The sequence below is a fragment of the Rousettus aegyptiacus genome, unplaced genomic scaffold (genome assembly GCF_014176215.1).
Source record: "Rousettus aegyptiacus isolate mRouAeg1 unplaced genomic scaffold, mRouAeg1.p scaffold_m13_p_17, whole genome shotgun sequence".
In the NCBI taxonomy this organism is placed as follows: Eukaryota; Metazoa; Chordata; class Mammalia; order Chiroptera; family Pteropodidae; genus Rousettus; species Rousettus aegyptiacus.
Window position 1 is genome coordinate 17669470 of NW_023416292.1, and position 17157 is coordinate 17686626.

General features: G+C 33.3%; 1 protein-coding gene across 3 annotated transcripts in view; it reads left to right on the top strand.

Moving 5' to 3' along the window:
- COP1 (COP1 E3 ubiquitin ligase) overlaps positions 1–17157 on the top strand; it is a 91352-nt gene that overhangs the window by 19154 nt on the left and 55041 nt on the right. For 2 of the 3 annotated variants that reach the window (XM_016154376.2, XM_016154377.2), the window contains exons 6-8: positions 3780–3848; positions 13913–13972; positions 15670–15746. In XM_016154376.2, the coding sequence (XP_016009862.1) occupies positions 3780–3848; positions 13913–13972; positions 15670–15746 (206 nt within the window). The remainder of the gene's footprint in view (positions 1–3779; positions 3849–13912; positions 13973–15669; positions 15747–17157) is intronic. The other variant, XM_016154378.2, reaches the window with a different exon arrangement.

The following is a 17157-nucleotide window of genomic DNA, read 5'->3' on the forward strand; positions in this document are numbered from 1 at the left end:
AACATAATTTTAAAAGTCCCATATTTATCATATATTTTCCATTTTGGGGGCACTTCATGCTTTTGTTTTCCAGTTATTCTTTTGAATTCCATCTGTAATTTTCCTTCTGCCTGAAGGACAACTGTTATCATTTCTTTAATGCAGATCTGCTGATGGTGAATTTTTTTAGCTTCTGTGTCCAAGCAAGTCTTTGTTTTGCCTTTGTGTTTGCAAGGTACTTCCAAATAAGTGTAGAATTCTAGATTTGCCATTTAAAAATTTCAGTACGTTAAAGATGTTTCTCCGTTGTTCTCTGTCTTGCATTGTTTCAGATGAGAAGTTTGCTGCCATTCTTGTCTCCAATGCTTAGGACGAAATATATTTCTCCTGTTTTAAGATGTTCTTTTTATGGTTATATGCATTTTGTTATTGATGGGCCTTGGTATAGTACTCCCTGTGGAGGCCTCCCGTCCTATGTTCTTGTTCTTGAGATTCTTTGAAATTCTTGGATCTGTGAATTTATAGTTTTTATCAGATTTAGAAAAATTTCATTCATTATTTATTCTAATATTTTTCTGTCCCCTCTTATACTTTGAGAACTTCAAGTACACAACTATTAGGCTGATTGAAGTTATTCCACAGCTCTGATTAACAGCTCTGTTCATTTATGTTTTATTTTTTTCCTTTATCTAGTTCATTTTGGGTAGTTTCTATTCTGTTGTCGAGTAATCACTTCCATCTTCCTTGTCTCTCGTTAACATGCTTATGCTTTTCTCTGACTTCCAGAACATATATGTAGTTATAATAATTTTTAAATGTCTTTCTTTACTAATTCTATTATTTTGTATCATTTCTATATCTTTATTGATGACTTCTCTCCTTAGAGATGAGACATATTTAACTTCTTATTTTCATACTTATTAATGTTTTGATTGGATGATAGAATCGTAAATTTTACCTTGTTTAACAGCGCTGGGTTTTGTATTCCTTTACACATTCCTAAGCTTTGTTCTGGCTCTGTAGTTAAATTATTTGGAAAAAGTTTAATTCTCTTAAAGCTTGTTTCTAAGCTTTGTTCAGTGGAAACAGAGCAGATTTTTGTTTAGACTAATTTTAGGCAAACTTTTTGAACATTCTACTGGAAGCCCGTGTATTTCAAGGTGTTTTCATTCTTGCTCCTGGGAAATGCAGTAGTTCTGATTCTTCATCTGAAAGCCATTGTTTCATAACTGGCCTGCTGTTATTTTAAGGTAGGATTGTGAATTCTGTATTTCTCACCACATTTTAGACAGATTGGAAGTTCTATTTGCATGCTTTTGGTCTGTTGAATATTGTGATTTTCATTATATGGTATATAGTGTATTTTGTTAAGTGTTTACTTGCATTTGAAAACAATATGCTCTTTGTTGTAGTGCTTTTATAAATGTCGATTGTGTAGAGTTTGTTAATATTATTCAAATCTTTTTTTTCTCCTAGCTATATCCATTACTGATAGGGTATGTTAAAAATGTAATTTTTGATTGTAATTTTTCATTGATTTCTGTGATTTTTGCTTCATGTAGTTTGAAGCTTGTTTTTAGGTACATCTGTGTTTAGGATTGTTAAGTCTTCTGAGGGAATCATCCCCTTTATAATTATGAATTGTTGTGTTTATTACTTGAAATATTCCTTGTTCTGAAGGCTGTTGTAGTCAGTCATACTGCCAGAAGTGCATATCCTGTAGAATTTTTTTGACAGTAGATTTAAAGAAAAGAACATATTGATATAGAGAAAAATTAATGTCTAAATAATAGTAAGAATTAATGCCTAAATGATAGTAAGAATTACATCAGATATGACAAAATGATTCCCATTTGTGAAATGTCAACTGCTTATTTTACAGATAGAGACTCTGAAACCAAGTAGGGGAAACTCTCAGTTTTACAGGGTTTTTAGGCTAGGATCCTAAAACTGACTTTCTGTACACCTGGAAAGTCAAGTCTCATCTTGTTCTTTTAGTCTTGTCTTCTGCCTGCTTTACCTCCTCCCCCTCTTGCTTTTTTTTTCTCTTCTCTTCCCTTATAATCCAACTAATAAATAGTATTTCTAATTTACAAAGTCAAATGACGTTACAGGGTCAGAGGAAAACTGGTTTTTCTTTGAGCATCAGTCTTTGAGGGCCTTCCCCTCTTTTCTCCAAATCAGTTGCATTCTTACCCTATTTACATGTCCTATTCAGACTTACTATTTCGAAGATATTTTGTATACTTCTTTTGCAAATGAACTATGTTTTTAGCAATCTTGGCTGTGTATGTTCCGTTTTGTATAAAGACGTGGTCTCTGCTCTCTAACCAAGTAATCTGTAGACAGTTATACAGAGTCCCAAGAAAGATGCAGAGGATTCTGCGATACTTTGTCATATTGTTGGACAAAGAGCCCCTGTTAGTTAGTTTGTTCTTTGTGGAACTTTAACTTCTCAGGAATGTGTCTAAGATTCAGTAAATACCAGTTTGTTATGCAAGGAAAAATTTTACTTTTAAATCTTCCCGACACTATTATTTTACAAATTTGTTTAGTTGTGAAGCATTAATTCAACCGTGTGTTTTAATTGGAATATCCTGTTTGTCCTTATTTGTCTTGACTTAAACATTTCATTGTTCTGTTTTGCCTCTTATTCTTAAAAATCCAAAGGACGCCTCTCCCCCAACCCCAAAATGGTAAACTCTGGCAATGGAGGTGAAGTGGCCGTGCTCTTTTGTAGTATTTGTAATATCTTAGAGATTCTTCAAATTTTGACTTGCTTACTCTGATCATCTGGGGATTTGTTAAACATGGATTCCTGGAATATTTTCTGGAGTAACTGAATCAGATAAAATTTGTCCCAGTATTTATTTTAACAAATGCCTCAGATAATTCTATTGCATAGCCAGGTAAACGAAAGTTTTATTAATCTTTCTTAGTTATTTTTGTTTGTTTTGGAAGTGCTCTATTGGGCCTTTTTTGCTTTTCAAATATATATATAAAAATTAGAATTATATTCATAAACCATCGGATTGTTTATTCCATTCTTAGCTCTTGGTTTTCTTTTTATGTATTTATCAATTCACCTGGAATTCCTTGGTTCTTTGTATGAATTTTAACGGTAAATATAAATTTTTTTGTAATTTCGTGATCTGATACCCAGAAAATGTCAAATTATAATTATTGTTTATTGTTACATTTTTATTTTTTACCAATTTGGGTTATTTACCCCTCCCTTCACTTGATTATATTAAAATTTTTGTTTCTAAGTATTTGATTTTGACTGACATTTTCTATAGAAACATGTTTATTCTCACATCTGCGAGTAGATAATAACCAGAAATATTAAGTTTGACTTCTGAAAGGTATGGATTTCTTCCCATTTCTTATGCTTCTTACCCCCCGGAAGTTCTTACATGGGGAAAGTGATGTTAGTGCCTAGAAACTCTGTTGGGTTCCACCGTGATTTTTGTCTTGGTGTTGTATTAGTTTTGGGGCGAGAAGGCTAGGACAGACAACAGAATTGCCACTTCACATAAATAGTTTTTTTTTTTTTCATCAGGGTAAATGAGGAATGTAATTTAAAACATCTGTTTCTTAAAATTAATTTGTTAGTTTTGGGGAGAACGGCTTGCTTTTAAAAATGCCAATTAGCCAGTGGGGAAACTGATTAAATAGAAGTAATAGACTGACTTAAATGGATGCATAAAGTTGCTTCATATGGTTATATTGTGGTATTAAAGAAAACTTTGAACTCATGGTTATATTTTTAAAAGAACAACTATAATTTTCTATTATAGGAATCACATGCAGCCCAACTACAGATCCTTATGGAATTCCTCAAGGTTGCAAGAAGAAATAAGAGAGAGGTATATTATTTTGTGTTTTATATGATGTTTAATTTACTATTGTCGACTATTTCCATTTTCCCCCATTTTTGTAAAGGCATATCCGGCCAAGTTTTTTAGAAAAACATTTAAAAAGCATTTGAATTTTCAAGATTTTTTCTTAAATTTTGTTATTTTAACTTCTTTTACCTCTACAACTTGATACTTTAGAAATCCCTTTATGGTGATATGCTGACAAGTCTTCTATAGGGTTGAATGCAATAACTTTCCTCGAAGCTATGAAGAATAGAAAATAGAATTATCAAATGACAGCTTACTCTTTACTCTGAAAAGAAAATTTAGGAGAATTTAGATATTAGAGTCTTAAGTAGAAGGGGTTACAATTTTTCTTATAGGAAAAATGCATGCTGGGGTAAAAACAAGTAAAAATGTAGCTACCTGTTTAGAACTTGGATAATATAAGTCATGCAAGATAGCTAGAAGATAATTTGTTAACAATTGTATAACTAGAATATTCTAATTAGCATGAAATTCCCTAGTCATTTCATACTTTTACAAAATATGGGAAAAATCAAAGGCAAAATCCTATGATTTGGGTAGCATGCAAAAATAATTAGAAAGTTGTTTTATATTTAACTTCCTGGCTCAAATCTCTTATATTTTTAGTCTGAGTTATCTAATTAGGACACTTTTTACTTATTAAAAAAATGACCATCTGTTATGTGCTAGATTCTAGGCTATCTTTACTATTTTTTAAAATAAAAAGATGAGAAATATATTTTGATGAAATACTTTACGCAGGCATTGCCAGGACATTATCTTAATTTGATATTCTTTTTTTGATTATTCATGATGTATACTTTTAACTTTTTCTTAATGTTAAGATTTTTTTTATAGTAGCTGTTTATAACTAAATATTTTTTATGTGACTTCGTGACTGTATTTTTCTTCTCCTTAACTTTCTTTAACAATTGTGATTTTAATGTTTGTTAACAGAAAGATTGTCCTCATTATAAATTTAAGATTTGCTTCTCTCTCTCTCTTTTTTTTGGGGGGGTGGGTTACTTCTTAAACTTTAATATGCATGAGAGTCACATGAGGATCTTGTTAGACTCCAAGTTCTGATTAAGGGAGTGTGTGTTGGAATCTGATAATCTGAATTTCTAGCAAGATCCAGGTGATGATGCTCTTGGTCCTCAAACCACAATTGAGTAGAAAAGTTGAACATTTTCTAATATATGGGAATAAAATTATTAATTCAATATGTACACTCAACATTTTTTGCTATAGAAAATTCTTCATAAAAGTGATAATTTTTCATACTCCATACATACCCTCCCCGTTTAAAACAGAATGTGAAATTGTTTTGCAGTAGTTGCATGTGTTTCTGTCTTAGACTTCGGACTCATTGAGAGTGAGATTCAGTACATAGGAAAGAAGTGAACCAGTTGAGTGAACATTACAAATATGAGGATATTTGAGGGTTAAATGAAATGGCTGGTCATTGTTCATGTCCTGAATTATTTAAGGTTTTCATTAAACCCTGAGGTTTTTAGTACTTCTCTTGGGGTCTATTAATACTTGCAACAAATTGTTAGATTTAAAATTGTCTCAGGTAATAAGGATATAGCCTATAACTATTTAAAAGGCTGTGAAGGTTCTGAGATTTTTACCCTACCAGCAAGCTTGCAAGTTAGCTTGCCATAGTTTTATGGATGCTGGCAGAAGACATGAGACTCTTAGGTTGAAGATAAAGGATTTTGTTAGTCACATCTGGCAGCATCAGCTTTGTTTATCAGTTCCCTCTGACCCCCAAGTTCTACAGGAGTGCTATAGAGCTAGGCTCAGGTTGATGCTGCACACACAGTGAATTTGTTACAACTGAGTGTAGGAAAGCGCCGTCTTTTAAATGATCTATTAGCAAACCTGTCCAGTCTGCCCTTCAAGGACACCATTTTTATTCTGTTGGTCAGAAGACAAATCGGCCCTTTATCCTGGAGGAAGTCACTGTTTGCATCTCCCAGGGTATTCTCTATACATCCTTGAAAAGATAATTTGGAACAAAAGCTATTACAAGGTGAGCAGAAATGGGAGAGATCATTGGAGAATTGTTTTCGAGCAGTAACCCTTCCTTGTGATCCTGATTTGTCCTGTCTCTGATTTGGTGGCTGGTGACCTCTGATAACACCTTCTATGATATTGCCTTTTATCACATAGCTTTTTGTATTTCTGTTTTTGTTATCAAATGTCTGAGTTAATTGTGCCGTAGAATGTTTCATCTTAACTTTAAACTACTATCTTAATGATTTGTTTTCCCTTGGTCCATATTTTATTATATAGCGTGTGTAAGAAACATACTACTGTCTGAATATTGGTTCTCCTTCTATACACTGGTTATACAGTCATTACTAATACATTTTGGTTTTCTTGTTTTCAGTGTATCCATTGAGTGATTTTGAGTATTTCAGGTTTAAATCGACAAGGTACTTTGAGGAGCTAGGATAACAAAGTTTTTAAAAATTGAAAATTTGTAGCCAGGTTAACAGACTTTTAAAATTTTTCCTACTACTTTGATTACATTTCGTAAATTTCTTAATGATTGAAGTCAGGTACAGTAGTGGTTTATAATAAACTTAAGTCTGAAAAATATGGTTGATTAACACCCTATGATTTCCTGCAGACAGAATGAAGTGATTATATTTTCTTCTTACATACACTAGAAAGTATATTTGCATATTTAATTTTCAAAACGAAAATAGTTTTTAAAGGTCTTATCTGCTGTAGTATAATTTATACTTACTCACGCAAAATATAGACTGACCAAAAGGCAAAGTACTGCTTTCGAATTTATTTTTCTATGATTAACATTCAGACTTAGAAAGTTAACTTTGTAATTCCATACTTTACTTTTAATTGGGGTTATGATGAGTTGTGGTTTAGACATTGATATATACTAATCATAGAAATTAAATTTGCTTTTCAGATTTAACATATTTATTTATTCCATTGTCACAACTCGCTAATATTTCAGGGTTATTAGAATTCTGTATTTAATTTTTACTGCTTATTTTTCCCTACTGACACTCATTCAAATATTAAGAGGCAGGAATGTGCAAGGCACATAGTAGACATCTGAATTAGTTATCTATTGCGGTGTAACAAGTTACCCTCAAATTTAATGGCTTATAGCATCAAACATTTAACATCTCAGGTGAGGAATATTGCTGTAGTGTAACTGAGTGTGTTGGCTCAGGATTTCTCACCAAGCTGCGATCAAGGTGTCACCCAGGGCAGCAGTTATCTCAAGGTTCTAGTGGGATAGGGACCATTCCAGGCTCACTCGCTGGCTGTTGGAAAGAAATGCCAATTTCTTGTCTCATGGGCTTCTCTAACAGCTGGCTTCCCTCAGGGACCACGTGAGAAAGCAAGAGAGGGTTTTAAAGATAGTAGTCACATAATTTTGGAACTTAGTTTTGAAGTAACATACCAAGAAGTATGTTGTTTTCTGTTCAATAGGAGCAAATCATTAGGTCCAGCCCAGAAAAAGAGGGGATTACAGAAGAGTGTGACTCCTGAAAGGTGGGGACTTTTGGAGGCTATCTGAGAGTCTGCCTATTTCAGCATTTAATAAATGCATGTGTATGAACGGACATGCTAGTCTGCCTTCATGGTCAGATTGAATAAAGGGGCTTTCGGGTCTGTGTAAATAAAAGCCAGTCAGTCTCACCTTGCAATTTGTATTAGCATTTGAACAATTGTATATTTCATTTTAAAATATACTTCTGGACATTTGTGGTACCTGTTTAACTTAATATAATACAGGACAGTGGCAGTTTTGATGAGTTCTGGTTTTCTTTTGGTTTTGGAATTTTAATGAATTGCATTTTATGATGTTTTTATATGAAATAAAACAGAATAGCCCATTAAGCAAATTTACAGTTTAAAGAATCATAATAGAGTAACCATCCATGTAAACCACCATCCTGAGTAAGCAGTAGATTGCTAGGAGCCCAAAGCTTCCTTCCTACTCTTTCCGGATCATAGCCTTCTTTCTTGCCCACTAGGTAGTTAATATTCTGATATTATGTTAAACACCTCCCTGTTTTTCTTTATTGTTTAGATGCCTAAGTTTTTGTCTTTCTTCTTTTGAACTTATATAAATACACATCTGTAGTAATGGTCTTCTTTGGCTTAATAAGATTCATCCATATTGTTGTATGGCCGTAGTTGGTTCATTTTTGTTGTTGTATTCTATTAAATATACCCCATTTTTGTTGTTGATGGACTTTTGAGTTGTTTTTGGTTTGGGGCTATTCACAAAATGGTACTATCTTATAATGTATCCAGGTGTATATTAGCATATGTACCTGTAAAGGATGTATAGAGACGTGGAATTGATGAGTTATAAGATATGTATATCTTTAATAGATAATACCAAACTGTTTTCCTAAGCACTTGTATTAGTTATTTTTCCAACAGGCATTGTATGAGTGTTCTTGCTGCACTGTATTCTTGCCAGTACTCGGTATCAATAGACTTTCCAATTTAGCTAATCTTAGGTATGTATTGCTGTCTCTATGGGCTATTTATTTATTTATTTATTTATTTATTTATTTTTGGTCTCTATGATTTCAATTTAAACACCTGGTACTTTATCGGCCGTTTAAATTTTTTGTGTATGTATGAAATACTTGCTGAAGGCTTTTTGTATCTTTTTTAAGGTGATTTTCTTAATGGTTTGTTTATATATTCTAGATAAAAATTCTTTGTCTGTCCTTCTTGTCTGTCTATTATCTGTCTGTCCATAGCAAATATTTTCCTTCTCTAATTGGGCTGCTGTTTTCATTGTCTTAATTGATGTCTGTTGATGAGCAGAAGTTTCAGTTTGCAATGGAGTTAAATTTATTCTTCTTTCCTGTTATAATTAGTGCCTTTCTGTGTGAGGTAAAGAATTCTTCTCCACCAGAAGTCGTGAAGACATTTTGCTGTATTATCTATTTGAATCTCTAATACTTTTGTTTTTTACATTCAGATCTATAAACTGCTTGGGAATTTATTGTGTGTAATGTGAGGAATAGGGAACTTTTCATTTGGATATCCAATTATCCGCGCATCCTTAATTAAGAAGTCCATCCTTTCCCCACTGCAATGAGGGACCATCTTTGTCATACGTCATGTGTCCGTATATGTGTGGTCTGTTTCTAGGCTCTCTCTTATGCTCCATTGGTCTTCTTGTTTGTCTTTTTGGCAATACCACGTTGTATCAAGTACTAGAACTTTAAAGTAAATTACTGTTTTTAAAGAATATCTCAGCTATTCATGGCTCTTTGTATCTCTATATAAATTTTAAAACCAGCTGGTACATTTCCATTATGAATCAGTGGTTGTTACTGAGATTACTTCTTAGATCAATTTGAGAGATTTTATCTTTACAATATTGAGTCTTATAACCCATGAGCATGGTATTTCTCTCTGTATATTTAGGTCTTTAAGAATGTCCTTCAAAATTTTGATATGTTTCAGGATATTATTCTTACACATCCTTATTTTAGATTTGCTCTTAGGTCTTCAATCATTTTTTTATGCTGTGGTAAATGATGTCTATGTCTTTTAATTTCAGTTTCTTACTGTTTGTTGCTGATGTATAGAAATACAGTTGATTTTTACCCATACAAGTTTTTATACCCAGCAACCTTGTTAAACTCTCATTAATTCTGTAATTTGTTTATAGATTCTTTTTTTCTGTGTATACGTCATCATCTGCAAATAACAGTTAGTTTCTTTCTTTATGATTCTTATATCTTTATTTATTTTTCTTGTCTTACTCTGCTGGCTAGGACATCCGGTACAGTGATGAATAGAAGTGGTGATAGCGGGGCATCCTAGTCTTGGTGCTGATGTCAAAGTGAAAGCTTTCGGCGTGTCACCATTAGGTATGATGTTTCCTGTAGGCTTTTTGTAGGTGCTTTTTTTTTTTTTTTTTTAATCATTCAAAGAAGTAAATATCTATTTCCAGTTTTTAAGAGGATCTTTTTTTTTCTTTAATTATTTGTGGGGGTTTAGTATTCTCCAAAATTTTTGCGAATCTGAGATGATATGAAATTTTTTCATTTTGTTAATGTGAATAATTACAGTGGTTTAACATTAAAAAGTTAATCAACTTCGTACCTAGGGCGACCAACTATCTTAATTTGCCCAGGGATAGTCTAGTTTTATCACCGAATGTTCTACATTCTAGGAAACCCCACCAGGATGGTTGTTTGCTTTACTTGTATTCTTTATGTAAACCAAACTTGGTCGCAATGTACGTCCTCTTCTGTATTGTTTGGTTTGCTGACATTTTGTTTAGAATTTTTGCATCCTATGTTCATTAGTGAGATTGTCATTCATATATATATTTTATTATTTTTTACGCCGGTCTTGTCCAGTGTTGCTGTAAAAATCATTTTATCACATGAGTTGGGGAATATACCTTCTTTTTCCTTTTTTCTGGAAGAATTTGTGTAGTCTAGGAAGGAAGGAATGTTTAAAGATCTTGCTGGAGAAGCTATTTGGACCTATTGTTTGCTGAAAGTTTTAAACTATTAATTCAGTTGCTTCAGCAGTTATATGCTTATTCAGATTTTGTTTTAGATATCACTTTTGATATGTCATAGTCTTTATAGGAGTTGACTATTTCATCTGAATTTTCACATTTATTGGTATAAAATCTGCCTTAATATTGTTTTTAATGCCCCCAGAGTTTATAATGATGTCTTTAACCCTCATCATTAGTGCTGTGCCTTTTTCCTCTTTTTTTCTTGATCAGTTCTAGCTAGGAATGTATCAATTTTATGACTCTCATCTAAGAACTAACTTTTGGATTTATGTTCTCTATTTTATTTTTGCTTTCCACGTTGTGAATTTATGCTCTTAATAGTGTCCATCCTTCTACTTGATTTGGTTTTATTTTTGTTCTTTTTCTATTTTGTTAACTTGATTGTACATATTATGCATACTTTTTTATAATATAGGCATTTAAGGCCATAACTCTTTTTTAGCTGCAGTGATTTTGTGTGGTATTTTGTTATTCCTTAGTTTAAAATAGTTTCTGATTTTTATTATAGTTTTTCTTAAGCCTGTGAGTTACTTGGAAATAAGTGACTTATTGCTTGGACATAGAGATTTTCTTGTTGTCTTTTTGTTATTGATTTCTGTTATAATTGGATTATTCTTTTGAATATGATGTTTGCACTACCACCTGGTAGTTGATCAAATTTAGAAATATTCGTGCTTGGAAAGGATATGTTTTCTGCAGTTGCATAGTGCAGTGTAAAGTTTGTTAAATACACGGTGATAATTTTCTTCCTTTTTACTGATTCTTTGTTTCTTTGTTATACCAATTACTGAATCATTATATTTAAGGTGAGTTTCTTATAGACAGCAGAAGTTTTTGTCCACTTTGCCAGACTCACTCTTATAATTGTGTTTTTGACATTTATATTTAATGTAATGTTACAGTTTAAGTCTGCCATTTTATTATTTATTTTGTTTCTTTTTTCTGTTGTTTTGTTGTTGTTTGTTTGCTTTTCTCATGTTTTTCTCCTTATGGATTACTTGGATGTTATTAGAATTCTATTTTCATTTATTTATGTTTTTGAGTACGTCTCTGTATAGTTTTTTAGGAGTTGGTTTCAGTATTGAATTATACATTCCTAACTTATCACAGTCTGCTGATGTTGACAGCTGTTTACATTTGGTTTTAAATAAACCATCTCAAAATGCCCCTTGTAGTGCAGTTTTCTTTTTGAGGGGTATTCTGTGTTTTTTTCTCAACTTAAACGTTGCTGTGAGAGGGCCGAATCAAGCCTGCCTTTACAAGAACTAGGTACTAAATGTACATGTGTTTCGGGGTGTGGTATGCATGGTAAGACTAGTTTGCACTTCACATAGCTTTTGGTGGTAACCGTGTATACTTAAGAACTTTTTTTTTTTTTTTTTTAAAGCAGTTTTAGGCACAGAATAATTGAGGAGAAGGTACAGGGATTTCCCAGGCTTCAGCGATGGTTGGAAATAATTGGGATGCTTATAGATGGCTAAGATGAGTAGAAGGTGATTTGACTCTTTACATCTAGGCAGACCAAAGTGGTTTTTATATTAGAGTGGAAGACTAATTATTGAAAATGGCCATGCAGTGCAGTAGAAGTGATTAGTCCCCACCTAGTCCTGTGAAACCTGGGGCATGAGAGAATTTATCAGTTGAACAGCGTATATTTGAAATTGTTCCAAAATGGACTCTGTCTTTGAGGGAGAGCAAGGTTTCAGTAAGGTAGGAGTATTGGGGAAAATGTTAGGGTGGAGGAAAATATATTAAAGTAGATGGAAGTCTAAAGCATTTGCCCATGCTAATCTCTCTTTTTACACCCCAGTCCCTAACCCACACCTCATGTTAGTTTGCTGCCTTTTCTCATAGCTTCGTGGCTCCTGCCCTGCCCTTCCTGATAGTTAATGCAGGTTCGCCTCGTCTTCCTTTGCCCATCTCTAAAACACCGGTGTCCCTGCCATGCAGTTCTGTTCTCATGTCTTCTGACTGTGCTGGTTGACAGTGGGTAATTTTATGCACTGTCAAAGCTTCAGATTTATTATTTCTCTTTCTCATAGCTTTTATTGCTTCGTATGTATTACTTACCCTGCTTATTTTGTCTTTCCCTACCGTTTTCCATCTGGCAAAATTCTACCACTCCTTCAAGGCTCAGCCTTTCATTTAATTTCAGATCTAATTGCAGTTATCCAGTTGCCTCTTTACTCCTCCCAAGTTTTCCATCTAGGTTAGGCGCCATCTGTAGTTCCTCAATTCTGTGTGCGTACCATTATCATAATGCTCACTATGATATTTCAATTACCGGTTTACTTTTTTGCCATCTCCCCTAGACTCAGATGCATGAGGACAAGGGCTGTAATTTTCTAAATCCTCTTCTTCCTAGTGCTTAGCAAAATGCTAAGGATTGGTAAATATATTTGAATTAATAAGTCATCAATTATTACTAAGTATGTATTACCACAGAAGAGAGGGTGCTAATGTTAATAAACCTAAAAAATCTTTTTACCCTTACCATTCATTAAAGAAATGAAAGTTCAGTAATAAGGTACTGCTTTCAGCAAGTAGTATAGCATAGTGGTTAATGGCATGAAATTTGGAGTAAGAAGGCTATCTTGGTTTGAACTCCAGTTCCGCCACTTACTTCCTGAATGACACGGGCAATAATGTGATGATCATTTAACCTTTCTGTGTGATAACATCTTACAATAAGTATTACATAAGTAGTTATTGTTGTTATTTTGCATTTAAAAATTGGTTCAAGATATGCTAGTAATAGAAATTTAAACTTGTATAGTGTTTCCGAAAGGCAGTTTTGTTTTCTTTTTTCCTAGTAATTTCATTTTTAATAATCTTTTAATAAAGTTTGAAATTTAGACTCATGTGTTGCAGAATTAGAATAGTTTGACAACAGCTTAAATCTGGTGAGCAGAGAGAATGGTTAAATGTATTGTCAAATGTGATTCGATAAAATGTTTGCATTTTAATAACATGGAAAAGGTTATGGTGCAATAGGTAAGTTATCAAAAATAAAACATTATCTTAAATATGCTTTTAAAAATGCTTAAGAAGGAAATGTTGAGATTCTAACTTGTGGTTGCTTTTGGATGGTGGAACCTAACCCTCTGTGAGACTAATTTTTATTTTTAAAATGAGGTTAATGCTTACATGCTGACATTAATTGCTCACAATTAAATGAGGTAATTTGAAAGTTCTTTGGATGTCCTTTATTTTTAAGCCTAAATTTTCATCTTTCATGTGTTTATTATAAAGCCAATCCTTGTCGTTTTAAAGTACAACCTGTGTTTTTTTAAATATTAAGTCTCTACATTTACATTTTAGTGTAGAGACTTGCAGATCTGTTTGTGTGCTGTTTTCATTCCCACAATTCACCATTAGACCCAGTTTCCTAGGAATCATTTTCCAAATGTGAAGTTGTCTTGTAATCTTGGTGATGCCAGTATTGTTTGGTTTAGGCTTTTTTTTTTCCCCCCTCTTTTATCTACAGCAACTGGAACAGATTCAGAAGGAGCTAAGTGTTTTGGAAGAGGACATTAAAAGAGTGGAAGTAAGATATAAGAATTTCTCACACCTCTAGCAATTTTTCAGTTTCGTAAAATTGTCACTTTTCCTTTAAATTGCTGCATTAAATTTATGGGATTGGTCTTCGTTACATAGAAAGTACCAGATTTTAACTTTAATTTTAATTGAGAGTGCATTTTTATAGAAAAAGCATCACTTCCTTGATGATAAAATGTATTCTAAATTTGTTTTCACTGTTTTGTTACCATAATATCAGATAAGTTGGAAAAAAAATCAGTTTTCTTGGGATGCCATCATATTAACTTAAATCAACTCCCACAAAACCCTCAATTGTTACTGTTAAAATGACATGTCATGATTCCATTCTTTAATTAAGTAAATAATTTTTTACATATCTAATGTATTCTTAGGTGCTAAGCTTAATTTTAAAAAAATATAGGATTTTATAGTATGATATAGTTTACTTATAAAATCCATGCGAGGGTCTTTGAGAGGCTCCTAGGCTTTCATGATGTGAGCTTATTGTCTTCATCTATGCTGATACGTGTTTCTTCTGCCGATACATGTTAATTGATGTTGACTTGACCATTTAGTGGAAGTTCAGCATCCCATGTGGGATTTGTTACAGCTGTATATTTATGTCCCTTGTTTGGCTGTGTGATTGAACTGAGCTTGGATTAGTCAGGAATAAATCTTATTGATTATGTATCTTTGGTGATATTTTAAAATTTGCAATTTTTTAATTAATCAAAATCCAGAACATAGAAAAGGAAGCCGGGTTGTCAGTATGATTTAGAGGCAAAATTTATGTAATAATAGTTTATTAGGAGGCCTTTTCCTCTGGGTTAATAATCAGATCTTAGAGTTTAAGTCGTCATTAAACAAAGCTAATATTTGAATCAAGAGGAGTGCTGCTTTTCTTAATGTTTGCAGAGGATATATTTAAAGCAGAGATTGACCTGTTCTCTTCTTCTGTACTTTAGAGAATTGAACCTAATGATCGAGTTGCCATACTGTTGTATTTATCTTAATATTTTTCAGTCGGTCCACACTAGATCAGTGGCAGCTAGTTCATTGTTCACATAGTATACTGGACATCTCTTTTAAAGTACAGTTGACCCTTGAACAACACAAGTTCGTTGGATTCACTTATATGTGGATTTTTAAAAAATGAATATTGTAAATGTATTTTCCCTTATGATTTTTTAAATAGCTTTTTAAAATCTAGCTTGCTTTATTGAAGAATGTAGTATATAATACAAGCGACATTCAAAATAAATGTTAATTGACAGTTTATGTTGTCAGTAAGGCTTCCGGTCAGGGTCAGTAATAGGCTGCTGGCCGTGAAATTTTGGAGGAGTCAAAGTTATACATGAATGGTTGACTGGGTAGGGTGGGGCCAGCACCCCGAACCCTACTTTGTTCAAAGGTCAACTGTATTTACCTTTTTTTGGGGGGGGGCATTTATGGCTTCGGTAGTTATGAACAATATTAAGGAGTTTCTAGTTCTTTAAGAATATGTACCATGGAAAAAGCTTAACTTTTTAGATATTTATGCTTTTATACTCTGCGGAGAGGAAGCCTTGAGAAAATTGGGTATTGAAACAAAAAAGGACTTATAAAAAACCTGGGGTCAGAAAGGAATATAATATCATATCCTGTTTTGATTTACACATCTTCTGCTTGGAGCATCTGCTATAACTCAAATAATTGTGCTTTCAGGAAATGAGTGGCTTATATTCTCCTGTCAGTGAGGATAGCACAGTGCCTCAATTTGAAGCCCCTTCTCCATCACACAGGTACAGAGCTTCAAACTCATAATTGCTTAGGATTTATGCTGTAAAGTGCACATATAGTACGAGTCCCTGGGAGCCTTTTCCATGTAATGTACAAAACCCCTGAGAAATTACTTTCGGTCATGATCTAGAAATGAGATTCAGATGGCCCATCTGTTTCCTTAATGCTTTGAATTTTCATGCCAGGAACAGTTGCTGAATAGAATAGTATAATATTATGAATTCACTATTGGGTTAAAGGTTTGATGGATTTCTTGAAATAATGGTAGCTTTAAATTTCTTCTGAATTAAAATCAGATGACTTTGAAAAATCTATAATTTGAAAACATGAAATGGTAATCTTGTGGGATAATTTGATAAAGTAAAACGTAGGGTATTTTTCATAACTTGTTTAATTTTCTTGGACAGATCACTTTCCCCAGATTTAAAAGAAGGGAATTAGAAACATCTGTTAGTTTAGATCTCCCCGGCATTTCCTCATAACTCCCCGTTATAAATTTAATTGAGTCTTCCTGTCTATCTGCTCTTTTAGAGCAGGGATTACATTTGTTTTGCTTGTGACCTTTCCTGGGCTTTAGAGCAGTAGTAGTGACTGGCCTCATTCACTAAGTGTTTGTGAAACACAGTGAATGTTTGTGGTCCCTTCTAAAGTTAATTTGATGAAATATGTACTACCTACAATTTGAATTTGAACTTTTTTGCTTGAAATGTTTAAATTAAGAGGAATTTTATGTTTTTAACTTGCTAGTCCATTTAGGATAATGGTGCAGTGGAAGTTTTTCAGACGAGTAGATTTATAACACGTGGGTTACCAGGCAGTCTTAATGCCAGTACAAGAGATTACACTCGCCTTCACAGCCTTTGTCAGTTCAGGAAAGCCATCGTGGGTCTGATTTGGTCCGATATGTGGGGAAAGGGGAATGGGGAATGTTCTAGTTAAAGAGCATTCCTGGGATTTTTGCTGTTTTCCCCTTTAAGCATTTTTTGGAGATCCTTGTGAGTTCTAGTTGATGCTGGGGTTACTTTAGCTGTCTTTAATTCAGCTTGTTTTTTCCATGCTTTATTTTCTTTACAACACTTGAAAATGGTTCAGTCTGTGAGATACTGGTATTTTTAAGCTTAGCATTCACTTTCTGATATGCTTAGAGATGTTTATTACGTGAGTGCATGCAGACAAGCAAAAGTTGTCATATCACAAAATTTTACTAATAAACTGACAATTCCCATTATCCTCCCCTTTCTGTGTAATAGTAGCATGACTTTCTATCTGTTGTGTCCAGGTCTCTGTTACTCAGTCTCTCACTGCTAGCTTTTATTAACACATGACAATATAGTATTGTGTTCATGTAATTGCCTCTGATGTGTTAGACGCTGTTCTAGATGTCGAATCTAGCTGGCAAAGCCCCTGACTTAC